This window comes from Mobula birostris, chromosome 30 (genome assembly GCF_030028105.1).
Source record: "Mobula birostris isolate sMobBir1 chromosome 30, sMobBir1.hap1, whole genome shotgun sequence".
In the NCBI taxonomy this organism is placed as follows: Eukaryota; Metazoa; Chordata; class Chondrichthyes; order Myliobatiformes; family Myliobatidae; genus Mobula; species Mobula birostris.
Window position 1 is genome coordinate 6,522,253 of NC_092399.1, and position 16,950 is coordinate 6,539,202.

The window sequence follows — 16,950 nt, forward strand, 5'->3', positions numbered from 1 at the left end:
CCATTCTCTCTATATTTTACAAAGCATAATTGCTACAAGTCTTAAAATATTCATTACACAACTGGAACAGTATGTGTGATTCAATAATCTCCTACCTTTAAAGCAGCTTGAATTTCTGTACAATCAAAAGCACTAATTCATAAATCCATGTGATGCGGGTTGAGAAAATAAATGGATAAGCCAAATCTGAATGGCAGAGCAGACTCGATGGGCTGAATGGCCTAAACCATATCTCTCCATTATGGTCTGATGGTATGGATGCTAGAGGTATGGAGGGCTATGGTCTTGGTACAGGTCAATGGAAGTAAGCAGTTTAAATGGTTTGGCACAGACTAGATGGGCTGAAGGGCCTGTTTCTGTGCTGTACTTTCCTGTGACTCTATGATACAATTGCCTATCTCAGGGAGAATTTTCTATAAGTCAGACACATAACGTTTGGCAAAAGATGGTGCTTACTAGTCTTGTGTAAAGTGGTGATAACAGAAACTTGGCAAACAATCTACAATTTCCTGAGATAACAAAAAATGAAAAGTGCATTTCTATAATTGTAAATTTAATCGAGTACGAGTCATACCACATGGTACTGCAATTAATATCTCACTAGATTAAAAGAACCACTAATGCTATATCCCCCACTCCAACATTATAATCAAAGCAGTGGATCAAAGATTAAAGAAAAGAGATTACCTTTATTTATCACATATACACTGAAACATCGAAACATACAATAAATGCGCTGCCCTGGTCATTGACGCAAGCAGTACGAGGACGTACTTGGGTAGTCCAGCTCTAACATAGCACGACCACAACTCACTAACCCTATCCATACGTCTTTGGAATGTGGGAGAAATTCCACGCAGTCACAAGGAGAATGTACAAACTCCTTACAGACAGCACCGAGAATTTACCACGGATGCTGTAAGGTGGTGCACTAGCCGCTACACCACCGTGCCGCCTCACAGTTGCGTATGATCGGTTCCGCGGTCAAGGGCGAGGAAGGGCGCACCAACAGCAGCACCATACCTATGAATGTGTCGCCCACCTGGTGAAGCTGCACACTGGACAGACGTGCACATGTATTAAAGAGAAACAGCGCACAATTTACAGAACTAAGTGATCCCACAACCAGATGAAACCTAAAAATCCGCAGTTTTGCCAAGTAGCAGTGGAAAATTAAGCTGCAAAACATACACTTCCCAAACCATGGCACGACTCAGCATAGGGACACTCCTAAAACATACAGAAATTATGAAAAAGGAGGTGTTGACAGTCTTGAAGTGCATAAAGGTGGATATATTCCTGAGGCCTGACCAAGTGTATCCTAGGACACAAGGGGAAAAAATTTCATGGGCCCTCACTGAGGTTTTTTTATCTTCCTTACCCATAGATGAAGTATTGGAAGGTGGAACTGTGGCTAAGACTGGGTCTTTATTTGAAACATGCTGCAAGGGCATGCCATGGGACTACAGGTCAGTGAGCCTATAATCAGTGGTGGGAAATTTGTCGGAAGGAATTCTGCAAGACAAGGGTCTACCTCAGTGCTTCCCAATCTTTTTTTTAAGCCCAACAGCCCCCTAAAGCATCTTCATACTTGCCAACGTCCCCCCAAAGCACAATATGCCTTACAGCAACCCCATAGTGTAAAACTATGTCTACCATATGTTAACATGAGAAAGATTATTGTGCTTTAAATTTTGTATTTGTCTTTTAGCTTACACAGTACCTGTGCGCTGTACAGCAGCTTCAATATCAATGTGATCCTTGAGCTTGATGGTTTTTTAAGCAAGAGTTGAAATATCTGGGTCAAGTTATGACAGCAAAAGCCTCAAGACCCCATGCATAACAATGTCCAAGCAATTTCTGTTTCTTGTGAGTATGTGGTTCACTGCACTAAAACCTCTCAACAAGGTAGGAGGATGGAAATGCAATGAAAAGCAGTTTGGCTCTTCTCCAAAGACCAGGAAACCTTGTACAACAGTGTAGACACATACCACAAAAGCTGACATTTTTGAAAAGCCTTTTCAATCTGTGAGCTCTCTTCTTGTTCTTCCACTTTGCAAAGAAATGGGTTAGTTACCCAGTTCAGAATTTCAAGATCATTCAAATCCTTGATTCGATTCTGAAAATTCTTCTTCGGTGGCTGCAGGTGTAAGCAGTACTCTTGCAAATCACCATCTGTGAAAGACTGTGCCAAACTTTCCAAATGCTGCTTTCATCTTCGGCAACTGAGTAATACCATAAGTGGCTTTTTCAGGGTGTCTTTTACAGAAGTGTTCCTGCAATCTTGATTTTTTTTCACGGCTTCATCAGGCAGTACAGAATTACAAATAAGACACATGGGGTATTGTTAATCTGATGGGAACGGAATAAAACCATACTTCAGATACAGTTGGCCCTCCTTATCCACGGGGGATTGGTTCCAGGACCTCCCCCGCGGATACCAAAAAACGCAGATGCTCAAGTCCATTATACAAAATGGCGTAGTATTTGTATATAACCTACGCATATCCGCCCGTATACTTTAAATCATCTCTAGATTACTTATAATACCTAGGGGAGGGAACGTCGACTCAGACCATGAGAGGCCTGCATCGGGCATTTTCATGCCTTACAAGGCGCATATACCTCAAATAATACCTAATACAATGCAAATGCTATGTAAATAGTTGTTGTACTGTATTGTTTAGGGAATAATGAAAAGAAAAAATGCTCAAACAATGAGTGCTGGAGAGAGAACTTCTGGGTTTTCCCGATCCATGGCTGGTTAAATCCGTGCATGCGGAACCTGCGGATAAGGAGGGCCGACTGTATGTATCATTTTATTGACGCACTTTCTGTGGTTTCTGTTTCTTAGCAGGATTAGAATTCATGGCTTCATGGCCTTCAGACACCGATCACGCCATATTTATGTATCCATCGTTAATGAGACGAAATGAAAAATTAACACAAGCTGGAAATGCTTATCATATGTTGATGGCAGAGAGTTGACACAGGTGGAATCTGAATGTAGTCGGGATGGAGTTGGTGCTCGGCTCCCTACCTTTATACAACTGACCAATCACATAAGGTCTCAGAATCCCCAAAGATGGTTCTTCACCGCACACATGAAGCCAAGGTCACCTTGCACATCTCAAGAGGAAGCCTCAGCGTTGGCAAGTTCACTGCTTGGCTCTATTTTACCACCTGCAGAGCGAGGGCTCTTTCTGCATTCCGGTGCCTCATCCTTTGTTTTAGTAAGTGCCTGTTCTACTAACGGTCAGGTCTCATTCCTCAAGTTAGATGCCTCTTATCACCCCCACCCCCCCGACTACTTCCATTTCGCCTAATGCCCCCTTAGAACCATAACCACCTCCGTTGGGAATCACTGATCTATCTGATTTGCAAGGTCTTATCAGGACACAGCAGCACAGCAGTGCAACCCTATTACAGCTCAGGTAGTTCTCACACCATTTGTATGGAGTTTGTGATTGCATGGGTTTCGTCCCACAGACCAAAGGTGAACAGGTTAGTAGGTTAACTGGTCACTGTAAATCGTCCTGTGCTGAGGCTAGAGTTAAATAGGTGGGTTGTTGGGTAGTGCAGCTCATCGGGCTGGAAGGATCTATCCCTCTCTATGTCTAAATCAGTAAATAACAATAATATGGCTTTGCTCATGGGGAAAGAAAATCACACATCATGAATGTAAATGAGCTTTCTTTTGAAGTGACTAAGGGCAGGGCAACAGATGCTGACTATATGAACTTTAGCAAACCTCTTTTCATGATCCCACATGGTAGACTGGCCCAAGTGATAATACATGTGATCCAGAGTGAATTAGCCAATGCAAATCTGGCTTAGTGGAATTCAGATGTGATAGAGGAGCACTGTTATTCAGATTAGCGCCCATGAGCAGTTGTGCACCTCAGGGATCAGTGCCAGGTCCCCCGCTATTTGACATTAACAATTTGGTTGAGAATGTTGTCAGCACAATTAGTAAGTTTGCAAGTGACAACATAAATAGTAGCTGATGGGGCTCATCATCAGCCTTGGCTGGCAACTCATCTAGGAGAAGGAAAACTCTGATCTCAAATCTCTGCTGCCTTGTGGCTATACCCACTCATGGAGAAGGCTTCAGGAGTAAACCTCGAGGAAAAATCTAGAGCTGGAATCAGTAAGGCAGTCCTACATTGAGTTCAACTGGGAACTCCTACTCCTCTTTGGAAATCACATCAGCTGTGTGGAGAGGGAGAGACTGCTACATGGACAACAGCTTGCTCTCCATATCATACTTCCTTGGCTTGTGCACTAGCCGCTTTTGACTATGTAGATAGCTAGGTTGCAACATCTGTGGTTGACCCCGACCAACGGGGACTTAAATGGACAGTGAAGGTTGCCCAAGTACACAACAGGAATTAGATCAATTGGGAAAATAGGCGAAGGAGTGGCAGGCAGAAGTGTAAGGTGAAGCATTTTGCAAAGTTAAACCAGGGCAGGACTTGAGAGATTTTGCTGTACGACTACAGAGGTAGACATGATGGTTAAAAAGCCACATGCACACTTGCCTCCATTGGATGGTTTACTGAGCACAAGAGCTGGGACATTATGTTCCAGCTGCACAAGACACTGGAGAGAATGAACTTCGATTTTTTTTGTTCACTTCTACTTGTCATACTGTAGGAAGGATGTCATTTAGCTAGAGAGGAAGCAGAAAAAATTCACTGGAACATTGTACGGCCAGGAGGGCTTGAGTTATATGGAAAGACTGGATAGGCTGGGAATTACTCCCCGGGTGAGCAAGAGACTGAGGGATGATCTTATAAGCTTATAAAATTATGATAGGAATAAATAAGGTGAATGGTCAGAATGGTCCCTCCCCAGGATAAAGAACCCTAACATTAGAGAGCACTGATTTAAGATAGAGTAGGAAAGGTTAAAAAGAGACCAGAGGGGTACTTTCCTTCGGGAAATAGTAATTTCTTTTGGGGTTAATAAAGTATCTATTAAAAAGAGGGTTGATGGTATATGGAATGAGCTGCCAGAGGAAATAGTAAGGCAAGTAAATTACAACCTTTAAAAGATATTTGGACAGGTACGTCAATAGAAAATGGTTTTGCAGGGGTTCCCAACCTTTTTTTACGCCATGAACCAATACCATTAAGAAACCCCTAGTTTTGATGGATATGGGCCAAAGGCAGACAAATGGGATTAGCTTAAGAAGGCACCTTGGTCTGCAAGGAGGAATTGGGCTGAAGGCCCTAATTCTATGCCACATAACTATGGCTTTTTCACATAGGTCTACTCGCCCTATTGTGTCCGGTGAACATCCATCTTGGGCTCCTCCCAAGATCCCCAACATCAGAAAAATCAGACTTCAGTCAACTCAATTCACAGCCAGGAACACTGCAAGGACAAGAAATCTCAGCTGGAGTACTGGAGATCAACACTCTGGAACTTGCTGTGCCTCTAGTCAAGTTTAAACACGGCACCTCCCTGACAACGTGGAAAATTGTTAAGACTTGATCTGTTCATGACAAACATGACAAATCAGGTCCAGCTAATTACCACTTAAGCAATCTACACTCAATCAGCAGCTATGCAGAAGACACTGGCATCACTTCTATTAAGTAGCTCTTTTTCACTGATGCCAGTTTTAGTAAGATCATTCAACTCTAGGTGAAACTGCCAGTGGGGTGAGAATGACTACTCTTGCATCAAGAAGCATTTGACCTAGTGTGGCATCAAGGAACCATGATAACTATGAAATCAGTGGACACCAAGGAGAAAACCAATAGCTGGAGTCGTATCTCACACCAAGAATAATGGTTGTGATTGTTGGAGGTCAGTCTCCTGGCCCCAGGACATTGCTTCCAAAAAAAAAAACAGGTCAGTATCCTACACTGAATCACCTTGAACTACTTCATGAATGACTCTTCTTCCAACATCGTGTCAGAAGTGGGAATGAGTAATAACTTCATAATATTCAGTTCCGTTCACAACTTCTCAACAAATACAGCAGTCCAAGCCTGCATATAGCAGGGGCTGCACAACATTTAGGCATGAGCTTTCATTCACACAAGTATTAAGCAATGGGCATATCCAAACAGAGAATCTAACCATCTACCCTTGACCTTCTAAGGCAATGCCATTCCAAGCTTCTCAGCACAATCAGAAAAATCAATACATTCAGTCTGTTTAATGTGGCTGCAAAGGATGGTCAGGCAAATCAGGAGTGACTTACCTGCTTGCACAGCAAAGTGACTATTTACAAATCAGAAATCAGGAGCATAATGAAAACTCTTCACATGTTTAGCTAAATTTTCCAACAGCTCAATGCCATCTTGGACAAAGCAGTCTGCTTGATTAATGCACCATCTTCTGCCCAAGACACTCGTTTCCTCTGCCACTGCAATCCATTTGCTTGCCTCGCTTACCTTAAGCACCTGCATAGGACAAAAAACAGTAGGTGCATGGGAACATCACTACTCCCCGCCCTGCTCTATGTCACACACCAACCTGACTTGTCACTGGACCCAAATGCTAGAACTCCCAACCCAACAGTACTGTAGGAGTACCTCCATAAAAAGCACTTGAGGATCAAGATCAGGACTTACCACCACCAGGTCAAGAACAATTCAGAATTGTCAATAAATGCTGGCAATCCCAAAGTGATTGTGAAACAAAAGGTAACGGTAAAACATGTCCATGTCATAATGTGTTCACAATGTTTGCACACTAGATATCACCCATGCAAACTTTATCAGAATATCACAAATACACTAGGCTGTAATTTAAATATTAGGTACCTCTGGTACATAATAAAGTGGCCACTAAGTCATGATCTTCTGCTGCTGTTTGGTTTGATGTGTTGTACATTCAGAGATGATCTTCTGTACACCACTGTTGTAACACGTAGTTATCTGAGTTACAGTCACAAACCTGTCAGCTTGCACCAGTCTGGCCATTCTCCTCTGACCTCTCTCATTAACAAGGCATTTTCAGCCACAGAGCTGCCACTCACTGGATGTGTTTTCTTTTTGTTTCCACACGATCTCCTAAGGACTGCTGTACGTGAAAATCCCAGGAGATCAGCAGTTTCTGAGAAACTCAAACCACCCTGTCTGGCATCAATCATTCCATGGTCAAAGTCACACAGATCACATTTCTCCCCATTCTGATGTTTGGTCCATACAGTAAATTAACCTCTAAACCAGGAGTTCCCAGCCTGGGGTCCATGGACCCTTTGCTCGATGGTCTTAGTCCATGGATTAAAACAAAGAATGGGAACCCCTACTCTAAGCCATGCTTTCATGTACTAAGCTGCAAACCAATATAAATGTCCTCTCCTGGTGCAACATCCCCTGTATTGAGACCCTACTTACAATCAGTAAGCTATATTGGGCAGACTACATTGTCCTTAAACCTTACCTAGGCAACAAGAAAAGATTATAATGACTCCTGTACTCATTACAATGAGTATCCATGAACCGTGACCACTGACTTTGTGGCACTGAGGACAGTACCGAAATGCTTGAGGCCATATATCATACCCGCACAGACGGGGAAGAGCACCAGCTCACAAACTACCCACTCACCAATTCAACCTGAATTGAACTCCAAGTTCAACCAATTGAACTCCAATTACTTCTTTAGCCACCTCAGAACACACAAAACCAGAACAGAAGTAATTTTCAACCCCAAGGGAATGCTGAAGAAAGTGACATACTGTAATTAATTGAGAGGATTGGAATATACAAGTAAGGATGTAATGCTGAGGCTTTTTAGGGCTTTGCTCAGACTGCATTTGGGAGTATTGTGAGCAGCTTTGGGCCCCTTATCTAAGAAAGACTGTGCTGGCATCAGAGAGGGTCCAGGGGAGGTTCACAAGAATGATCACGGGTTAACACCTGAGGAGCGTTTGATGGCTCTAGGCCTGTACTAGCTGGAGTTTAGAAGAATGAGGGAGGATCTCATTGAAAACTATTGAATACTGACTGAGTGAATGTGGGGGAGGGGGGATCTTTCCTCTAATGGGTGAGCACAGCTTTAGAATAGAGGGACGTCCCTTTAGAACAGAGATGAGGGATTTCTTTAGCCACAGGGTGGTGACTCTGGAGCTCACTGCCACAGACTGGGTATATTAAAGCGGAGGTGGATAGATTCTTGATTAGTAAGGGCATCAAAGGTTATGGGGAGAAGGGAGTTGAGAGGGATAATAAAGCAGCCATGATGGAATGGTGGATCACACTCAATGGGCCAAATGACCTAATTCTGTTCCTATGCCTTATGGGCTCAATATACATCACGTAGACCCACAGAAAGCTTTGTCAGAATACTAGAATGGAATGAAAGAGCTCGACAGCAAAAACTTTTCATGGCACAGACCACCAGTTACAGAAAGCATCAACAAGACAATGCAGTGACAGTTGTGATATTTCACTTACAAATCATCAACCAGCATAATAACCTGCGCTGCAAGTTGACTCAATCAAATATCAGAAAATTTATACCAGGTGGCGGACACCGTTGTATCAAGAATTCGTTTAGCACTGCAGGATCTCCAGATCAATGGGCCACTAAAACCAGTTGGAAGAATCATTAATAAAATATCCTGCCAACGCGTATTGTCCCACACCTCCCCCTTAACGAACGACTGCACTTGGTAAGAATTACATTTCGGTAGCATACTGTTGAGATTATAAATGCAATGCTCGAACGTTAAAGACAATTAGAAACCATTTAACCATTTCCAGTTCAGACAAACTCTGAAAAATGTATGAACTATAAGGGTTTACTAGCCGAGATCAAATTTCCTCCCCGAGGACGATCTAGATTCACTTTCAGTCTTTTCATGTTAGTCCCGAATCCCTAACGGCATTTTTCAAGCCCTGCCGCTGATCTCTGGGAAAATGCACTGACATCCTGCAAGTCCATTATTTAACAATTCAACGATGACTTTTCACTTCTACGCACTGTACACACAAAAAAAAAACTTTTAAACAACACTCTCTCAATTGCAGATTTCGTTCTGTGTTAGAGGAGCTGCCCCGTTACATACGAGTAGCAACTATTATTATTTTGGACTGAAAGAAATGCTCGTGGAAAAGGAATTCCCCCTCCTACAGCTACGGGGTACAAGGTCGTTAATGCATTCAATAAAAGATTTTATTCAATGTCATCGCAACAGCCACCGTCTCTGCTTTCTCGTGCGTCATTTTTATCGCAAACTGCTGTTGTAATGCGAGATGCTCCGTGTCATTTTATTTGTCGGTAGTTTTAAAATAAATCGGGCTATTCAAATTAAAAAATGTTCATAAAGATGGCGACGCTTTAAGGACGTTATAAATTGGTTTATTCTTAGAAAAGTCAACAAATTCGCAACAACGCCGAAGTTGGGAAAATCCGAGCGTGATGTTGAAGCGTATAAAATACAAGATCGTGGCAAAAAGCATGTAAACTGCAAAGCTCCAAGATCCTCGATTTCTTTAATGAAATGTTCATAACCATAACCACGGCGCGGCAATATACTGGCATCCCCAAAGTTACACTTAATCGCCATTTAATGGTTTAATTATCCAATAAACCCGCCTCAACACAATCCAACTGCGCCCGAACAATATTTTTCATTCATCTGGAATTTCACTGAATCACCCTCGGAAAAGTGCGAGGCTGTTAACAGCCCCGCTCCGGCCCTTCAACCTCAACTTTCTGAGGAATTCTGTGGAGCAGAGGGAAAAAACATCCAGAGTTCATCTGGCTCCAGTCACCTCAACCCGGACGCATCGGCTCGCTTCTAAACCGGTCTCCTCACTCCACTGTTAATGCCCACTGTATTCTCTCCTCGGGCAAATTCATGCCCCTTTGCAAGATGCAAACCGTTAATTCCCCACTCAAGCACTTACCTCCGTCTCCAGGTGAACCACGTCCACTTTGGGCCAGGGACCGGCTAACTGTGCCAACGGCATCCTGCAACCGGCTGTGGACGCGGGACCAAACGCCTCTCGCTGACTATTTTCGAGGAGAGCTGGCTTGGCCCCGGCAATTGCCAGTGATGCAGTTTACAAAGGGGAGCAAGTCACTTTATCCCGCCTGGTGCGGCGCCGCGTCAAAGTGCCTCGCTCCCTACCGTCCCCTATCCCGCGGAGCAGTCACCAACTCGCCAGCCTCCGCTCGCCAGCGCCTCTCAGTCCCCGCCCTCCTGCGCCACTGACGTCAGCGCGCAGGGCGACGTCCGTACGCGGTGCCCAAGCCCGGCAATAGCTGCCAGGCTAGGCGAAGGACGACGTATGTCAGGCAGCTCAAGGTGAGGGGACGCAACCGGGCATCGGGTGCTCCAGCTCCCAAGGTCTGCAAACCGAAGTCAGTGCTCCTCTATGCAGAACAACATTGCCAGTAGCAAAGGCACAGAATATACGCTGAGCAAGGTGGATTCAGTTCACCCAGTCCTGACTACAGTAGTGAGTGAACTAACACAAAGGATGCACCCAGTTGCCCTCATCCTCACCAATAACCTGTAATGGATCTATCAGCCTACAATTGCATCAGCAGAAATAACCATCACAAAGTCTTATTTTCAATGAGAGACCATCTTCCAAGAAATTATAGGTGCGACAAGTGCATTAAATGGGAACGAGACAGATCTGGTATCTGGTTCAATGTATACCATCGCAATCTGCAATCTGACTCAACATATCCCACATTTACCATCAAGCTAGGGAATCAACACTGGTTCAATTAATATTGCAAAAGGACCCCTGAAAGTGATGAAGTGCTTGCACATTGAAATTCAGGATTACGTGCATGATAAACAACAAAAACATTGCAGCAGATAAGACCAAACGATGGATCATATACACAAGAGGTTCTGCAGTGTTGGAAATCTTGAGCAATGTACACAAAATGTTGGAGAAATGCAGCAAATCAGATAGCATCTATGGACCAGTCCTGATGAAGAGTCTCAGCCCGAAATGTTGACCGGTTGTTCCCTGCCATGGATGCTACCTGACTCGCTGAGCTCTGCCAGCACTTTGTGTACGTTGCAATGGATCGTATAAGTGCTCTACAGCCCTACCATATGTAGATCTGAATAGTAGCTAATGGGAGGAGGAGTTGTGAACTGTCCCAAACCCAGTGATGGCCTGGCCCTGCAAATAAGTGCAGAAGAAAATTTTAAAGTATTCACAAACATGTTCAGCTAGTGGTGTCAAATGAATGGTCCATTTTGTCTTCCTCACAAGGTCTCCTCCATTGCAGAGCTAGTCTTAAACCAATTCAATTCATTGCTGATGATATCAAGAAATGGTTAAGATCATTAAACACAGCAAAGGGTCTGGGACAGCAATGTTCTCTCTTAATTTTTTTTACAACAGTGTGGACCAACCATTGCTCTGAGCAGGAAATTTGTACATGGCCTGAAATTGTGCAGCACTGTTTTTTTTGTAATATGCACATCAAACAAACACAAACCACAACTCACAAGTAAACAATGTCAGGCAATCAAAACAACTGACAAAAGTAAAATGATTTGACTTAGATGGTGTCAGCATTCAGTGGGCTGGCAGTTTATTAACAATGAGCAACCAGCTTCCATTCTGTGTTTGTTGTTACAATTTGTAACACTACTATAACTTGAAATGCAGACAATGTAAATACATTGAAGTGTAAAATGTTTCAAGGTAAAGATTGTGGTACATTAATTATTTAGAAAATTTAGGGATTATATTTGTTAACACATAATTACAGGGTATTTCACAATTATATTAAGAGATTTCAACATTACATTAACGTAATTTCTAAATTATACTAACATTATATAAAAGAAAATTCCATCTGTGTGGCAGCAAAGTCTAGGCACACAGGAGCATTGCAGTTACTGCACAGCCGCACGCCCACGCAGCTTAGAGGGAACAGTGTGGGACAGACAACGCCATAGCTATTTTACTGAAGACCGTCATCCCAGAACAAGTTGGACCTCTAGCTAAGATGCACTAGTATTATTATTACAATACAGTCAACATCCACAGTAGAAAATTACTGTGGCATATTCTTTTCGCTAAAAGGAAGACATATCCATTTTGGGCTAATTATCTCCCAATCAGTTCACTCTCTATCACCAGTAAAGCAATAGAAAGTTGTGTCAACAGTGCTCTCAATGGTACTCAGTCATATAAATCTTCACACTTATTGCCCTTTTATTAGAATCAGGTTTAATATCAGAGGCGTATGTCATGAAATTTGTTGAGTTGTTGCAGCAATACATTGCAATAATTAAAAATAAAAACCTTAAATTACAATAAGGAGTACAGCAGTGAGCAAGAGTCTTAGACACGTTAGAACATTATGTAAAGTGATGATGCTTTCAAAAATAATTAAAACAAAACTTTCTAAATATCAAAAAAATACCATCAAGAGCTGTAAACAGTAAAAACATACTAAATCAAATCAATATTTAGCGTGACCCACCCTTCGCCTTTAAAACTGCATCAATTCTCTTAGGTACACTGTCCTGCAGCTTCATAAGAAAATGGGATGGTAGGTTGTTCCAAGCTACTTGGAGAACTTGCCACAGTTCTTCAGCAGACTTTGGCCACCTCACTTGCTTCTGTCTCTCCAGGTAATCCCAGACAGCTTCAGTGATGCTGAGATCAGGGCTCTGTAGAGGCCATACCATCTAAAACCATATTAAAAATATAGGGTGCCTAAGATTTTTGTACACTACTGAATATATATCATATAATTTAAATTAAATAAGTAGTGCAGAAGGTTGAAAAAGTACTGAGGTGGTGTTCATGGGTTCATTGTCCATTCAGAAATCTGATGGCAGAGGGGGAAGAAGCTTTTCCTGATTTGTTGAATATGTGTCTTCAGGTCCCTTTACTTCCTCCTTGACGGCAGCAATGAGAAGAGGGCACCAGGCTCTCACAGCTCCAGGCCACATGAGCCAAAATGCTGAATTTTAAAGCTGAGGTGAGAGTGGCTGGCCTTGATATCAAGGCAGCATTTGACCAAGTGTAGCATCAAGCACGCTTAAGGTCACTGGGCATCAGGAGGAAAATACTAGAGTGGTTGGAATTCTTCCTTGCAGAGAGGAAGATGATTGTGTTTGTTGGATATAACTCCTCCCAACCCCAGTATGTAGTTGCAGAAGTTACTCAAAGCAGTGTCCTAACCTCAACCATTTTCAGGTACTTCATCTGTGAACTTTCTTCCATCTTAAGCTCAAAAGCATTATTACAGCACCAGCGATCATCAGTCATGGTTCAATTCTCACCATTGCCTGTAAGAAGTTTGTACATTCTCCCCGTGACGACGTAGGTTTCCTCTGGGTGCTCTGGTTTCGTCGCACATATCAAAGACATAGGGTTAGGGTTAGTGAGTTGTGTGCAAGCTGTGGTGATGCCAGAATTGTGGCAATGATGTAACATGAACAAGGTCAACAGAGAGACATTGAAGCTGGTGGATATAAAAGTGTTTAATTGAACAAAAATGAGCAACAGGCAACATATTGAGACATTCGTGTAGAAAGAAGCCTCCCAACCCAATATTACATGACATTTTATATACTAAAGATCAAAGGTAACAGCAGGACAATTCTATGGTTACAATGTACCTGCAATGCATCCTTTGAATTACATATAGTTTTCACACACCTCCTCTTTGCACCCATGCTCCAGACACCCAAAATTAATGCTAATCAGCATTGTCTGGTTTGCAGTCAACTCCAGTCCACAGTTCCAAGAAAGCTATTGTTCAGGACTGCATTTTAAATTCAATCTACAATCCATGTTCATGTTTGAAGTTTGGTTGTTGGTGAAGTTAATATTTGCCATATACCCTAACTCCAGAGTACATTTTATCAGTGATACTTACAGGCTGCCTAGCACAATCCTCACTGACTTGATTTGAATCAAATGATGCTGGAATTTCACTCAACACACATAAAAGTTGTTGGTGAACGCAGCAGGCCAGGCAGCATCTCTAGGAACAGGTACAGTTGACGTTTCGGGCAGAGACCCTTCGTCAGGACTAACTGAAAGAAGATCTAGTAAGAGATTTGAAAGTGGGAGGGGGAGGGGGAGATCTGAAATGATAGGAGAAGACAGGAGGGGGAGGGATGGAGCCAAGAGCTGGACAGTTGAATGGCAAAAGGGATATGAGAGGATCATGGGACAGGAGGCCTAGGGAGAAAGAAAAGAAGGGGGAAGCCTAGAGGATAGTACTCTTCTTTCAATTAGTCCTGATGAAGGGTCTCGGCCTGAAACGTCGACTGTGCCTCTTCCTAGAGATGCTGCCTGGCCTGCTGGATTCACCAGCAACTTTTAAGTGTGTTGCTTGAAATTCCAGCATCTGCAGATTTCCTCGTGTATGCATTTCACTGTATGTTTTGTTGTACGCATGACAAATAACACTATTTCACTGTATGTTTTGTTGTACACATGACAAATAACGCTAATCTAGGGACAATTGCAGAATGTTCAGTTCCATTCCAAATTATACAGCAAATGGAGAAGCCCATTCCTGCTTGCAGCAAAACCAGACATCATTAAGACACTGGCAGCTAAGTGGCATGTAACATTCATGCCTTAAACATGCCAGGTAACAACCATCTCCAACAAGAAAGTTTCTACTTGCACTTGACATACAACAACACTGCTTTTACCAAGACACCTTCACAACCCTGGATAACTCAACTGAAACATCTACAGCTATAACACTACAGTCAGCAATATCCATAAGTGACAGTCAGAGGCTGCATATAGAGTGGTAAATGACAAGCCCCTTAGCTCCCAAAGCCCATGTACCATCTGCAGGGAGCTTGATGAAGTACTCTTCATTTGGGTGGATGAGTGTGTTAACAGCCACCTTCATGAAGAGGGAAAGAGCAACACAATGTTTGTCAGCCTTTCAACAACCCTAAACAATCATTCCCTCCAGCACCAGCACATAGTGGCTGCACTGTATACTAACTGCAAAATGCATTGGGGTTACTACCCAGGTTAATCTCCACCCACGGGTTCACCTCCAAGTTGCACAATATTCTGACTTGGAAGCATATCTCTAACCTTTGATCATTGCTGGATCTAAGTCCTGCAATTTCCTACGCAGCTGCACTATGTGAGCACCCTCATGAGCAGGTCTACAGCAGTGCCAGAGGGTAGCTCACCAACACCTTCTCAAGGGCAATGGGATGGTAACTCCAAACTCCGCCACGGATGGTCCCAAGCCCGGCTGTGAAAAGAGGAGGGTTAGCCATGGGACTAGCAACACCATCCCGTAAAAACCAAGCTACAGAAACACCAATAGAAGCTCCATCCTTAGGAGAAGAAGGATGTTTGCCTAGAAAACATATAGATGGGCTACAGCTTGACTTGAAAGAGAGACTCAAGACAGAGGACTATGGCAAACTGCTGTCAGTGGCCTATGCCCCAGCAGGGATGGCGAGCTTAATCTTGCCTACAATCCCCAGTCCTAAAAATGAATAAAGAAAAATCATATATCCAGCTGGGATATACCCAGTTTATACTAAGGCTTTAATTGCAGTGATATTGCTTTTGGTGCTTTGTTGTAAATGCCAAACTGTTCTTGTGGTGCAGTGTTAATTTGCTAATTTAAATTGCTCCGGCTGCAGCCATTCCATGTGACTGATCTATAACCACCTGCGTTTCTTCCTGTGCGCTCATCAAGATGCTTTCTCTATATTGGATAGATGTTGGAAAATCCATAACCGGGTGTACTGTTGTTTTACCTATGGGGAAATTGATATTGAACCAATCTTTGCAAAGCCATACGTCACTGGTGTTGTGGTGGATAAGAAAGTGTGTCATAGCTGTGGCCAATCTTGTGCTGCATTTGCTTTCCACACTCCAGTTCAACAGTATTTGAACTGACAGGGAATCACCTTGAGGCAATCTTCTCACTCCAGCACAGGGAATTAAGCTACAACAGCAACATGCATGTTACTGCCTGCAGTGTGGGCCATTTCTTGTTGCTTCATTCTTTGCTGCCAATTTTTTCTGTTTTACAGCCATTCAGCCTAGGAATTCATTTTTCACATTACACGGCAATTGTGCCTTTTGAACAGCTGCACACTGTCATTACTTTAATGTTGAAACTGTTGCTGTGGAATCAGTCTGTACTTTAAACAGAAATGCATTCCACTGGGGCCAAGCAAAGAAGAACATGAAACATTTCTGCTTAATATAAACAGTCTATTAATTTCATGTTCTGTTCATTCGTGGTGTTTTATGTGACCCTCTGTTTGGATACTTATTCCTTGCTCTACTTCTTGCCTTCAGCAGGCACAAATATCACCAAAGGTGTAATAATTAATCTCAACCATTACTTGTACTGTTCATTTTGTTCAATCTGAGTATTAGTCCCTTAGTACAATAGCCTGCCGGTCATTTAACAATCATAAACACTGGCAAAATTGCCTTTATTAAATTTTACAAATCATAGATTTATTTGTTATATTGCAACACTGACAAGTTATGCTTTGTGATGCCACTTGACAGCAAAAGCTGTGTAGGGCCCTTAATCTTCTTAGTATTATGGCAATATGTTAATCAAGAGAGACAAGCTTTCATTACATTGTATGATACTAACTTATAATAGATATTATTATATTGAATATAAAAATCATGAAAACGCTGCAGTTTAAAAATAGTCCTTTTGCTGACATTAATGAAATAAATTGCTAGATTTAACTTTTGAACTGGATAATGGTTCCGGTACAGAAAAGCTAAAGCAAAAATCACTGCAGTATTTTCTTATTGTAAGGAGGCGCAGGAATGTTTGAGCAGGCTTGCAAATTTAACCAGGATGATTCCAATCTGGTCTGCCTCCTTAAAACCACTGACCAGGCAAAGGTTATCATAAAAGTCATAAGCATGAGGTAACTAATACTATGTGCCTCAGACATATTACCAGTAAGCTTTCAAAGGTTACAGCAAATAGTAAGGTTTAAGCACTCAA

The 16,950-nt window shown here is 42.5% G+C and overlaps 1 protein-coding gene across 2 annotated transcripts in view; it reads right to left on the reverse strand.

Annotated features, from left to right (window-relative positions):
* Positions 1–10,146, reverse strand: part of rps6ka1 (ribosomal protein S6 kinase a, polypeptide 1) — a 172,947-nt gene extending 162,801 nt beyond the window's left edge. For both annotated transcript variants that reach the window (XM_072247336.1, XM_072247335.1), the window contains exon 1: positions 9,879–10,146. In XM_072247336.1, the coding sequence (XP_072103437.1) occupies positions 9,879–9,941 (63 nt within the window). In that variant the 5' untranslated portion in view covers positions 9,942–10,146. The remainder of the gene's footprint in view (positions 1–9,878) is intronic.
* Positions 10,147–16,950: the final 6,804 nt, after the last annotated feature.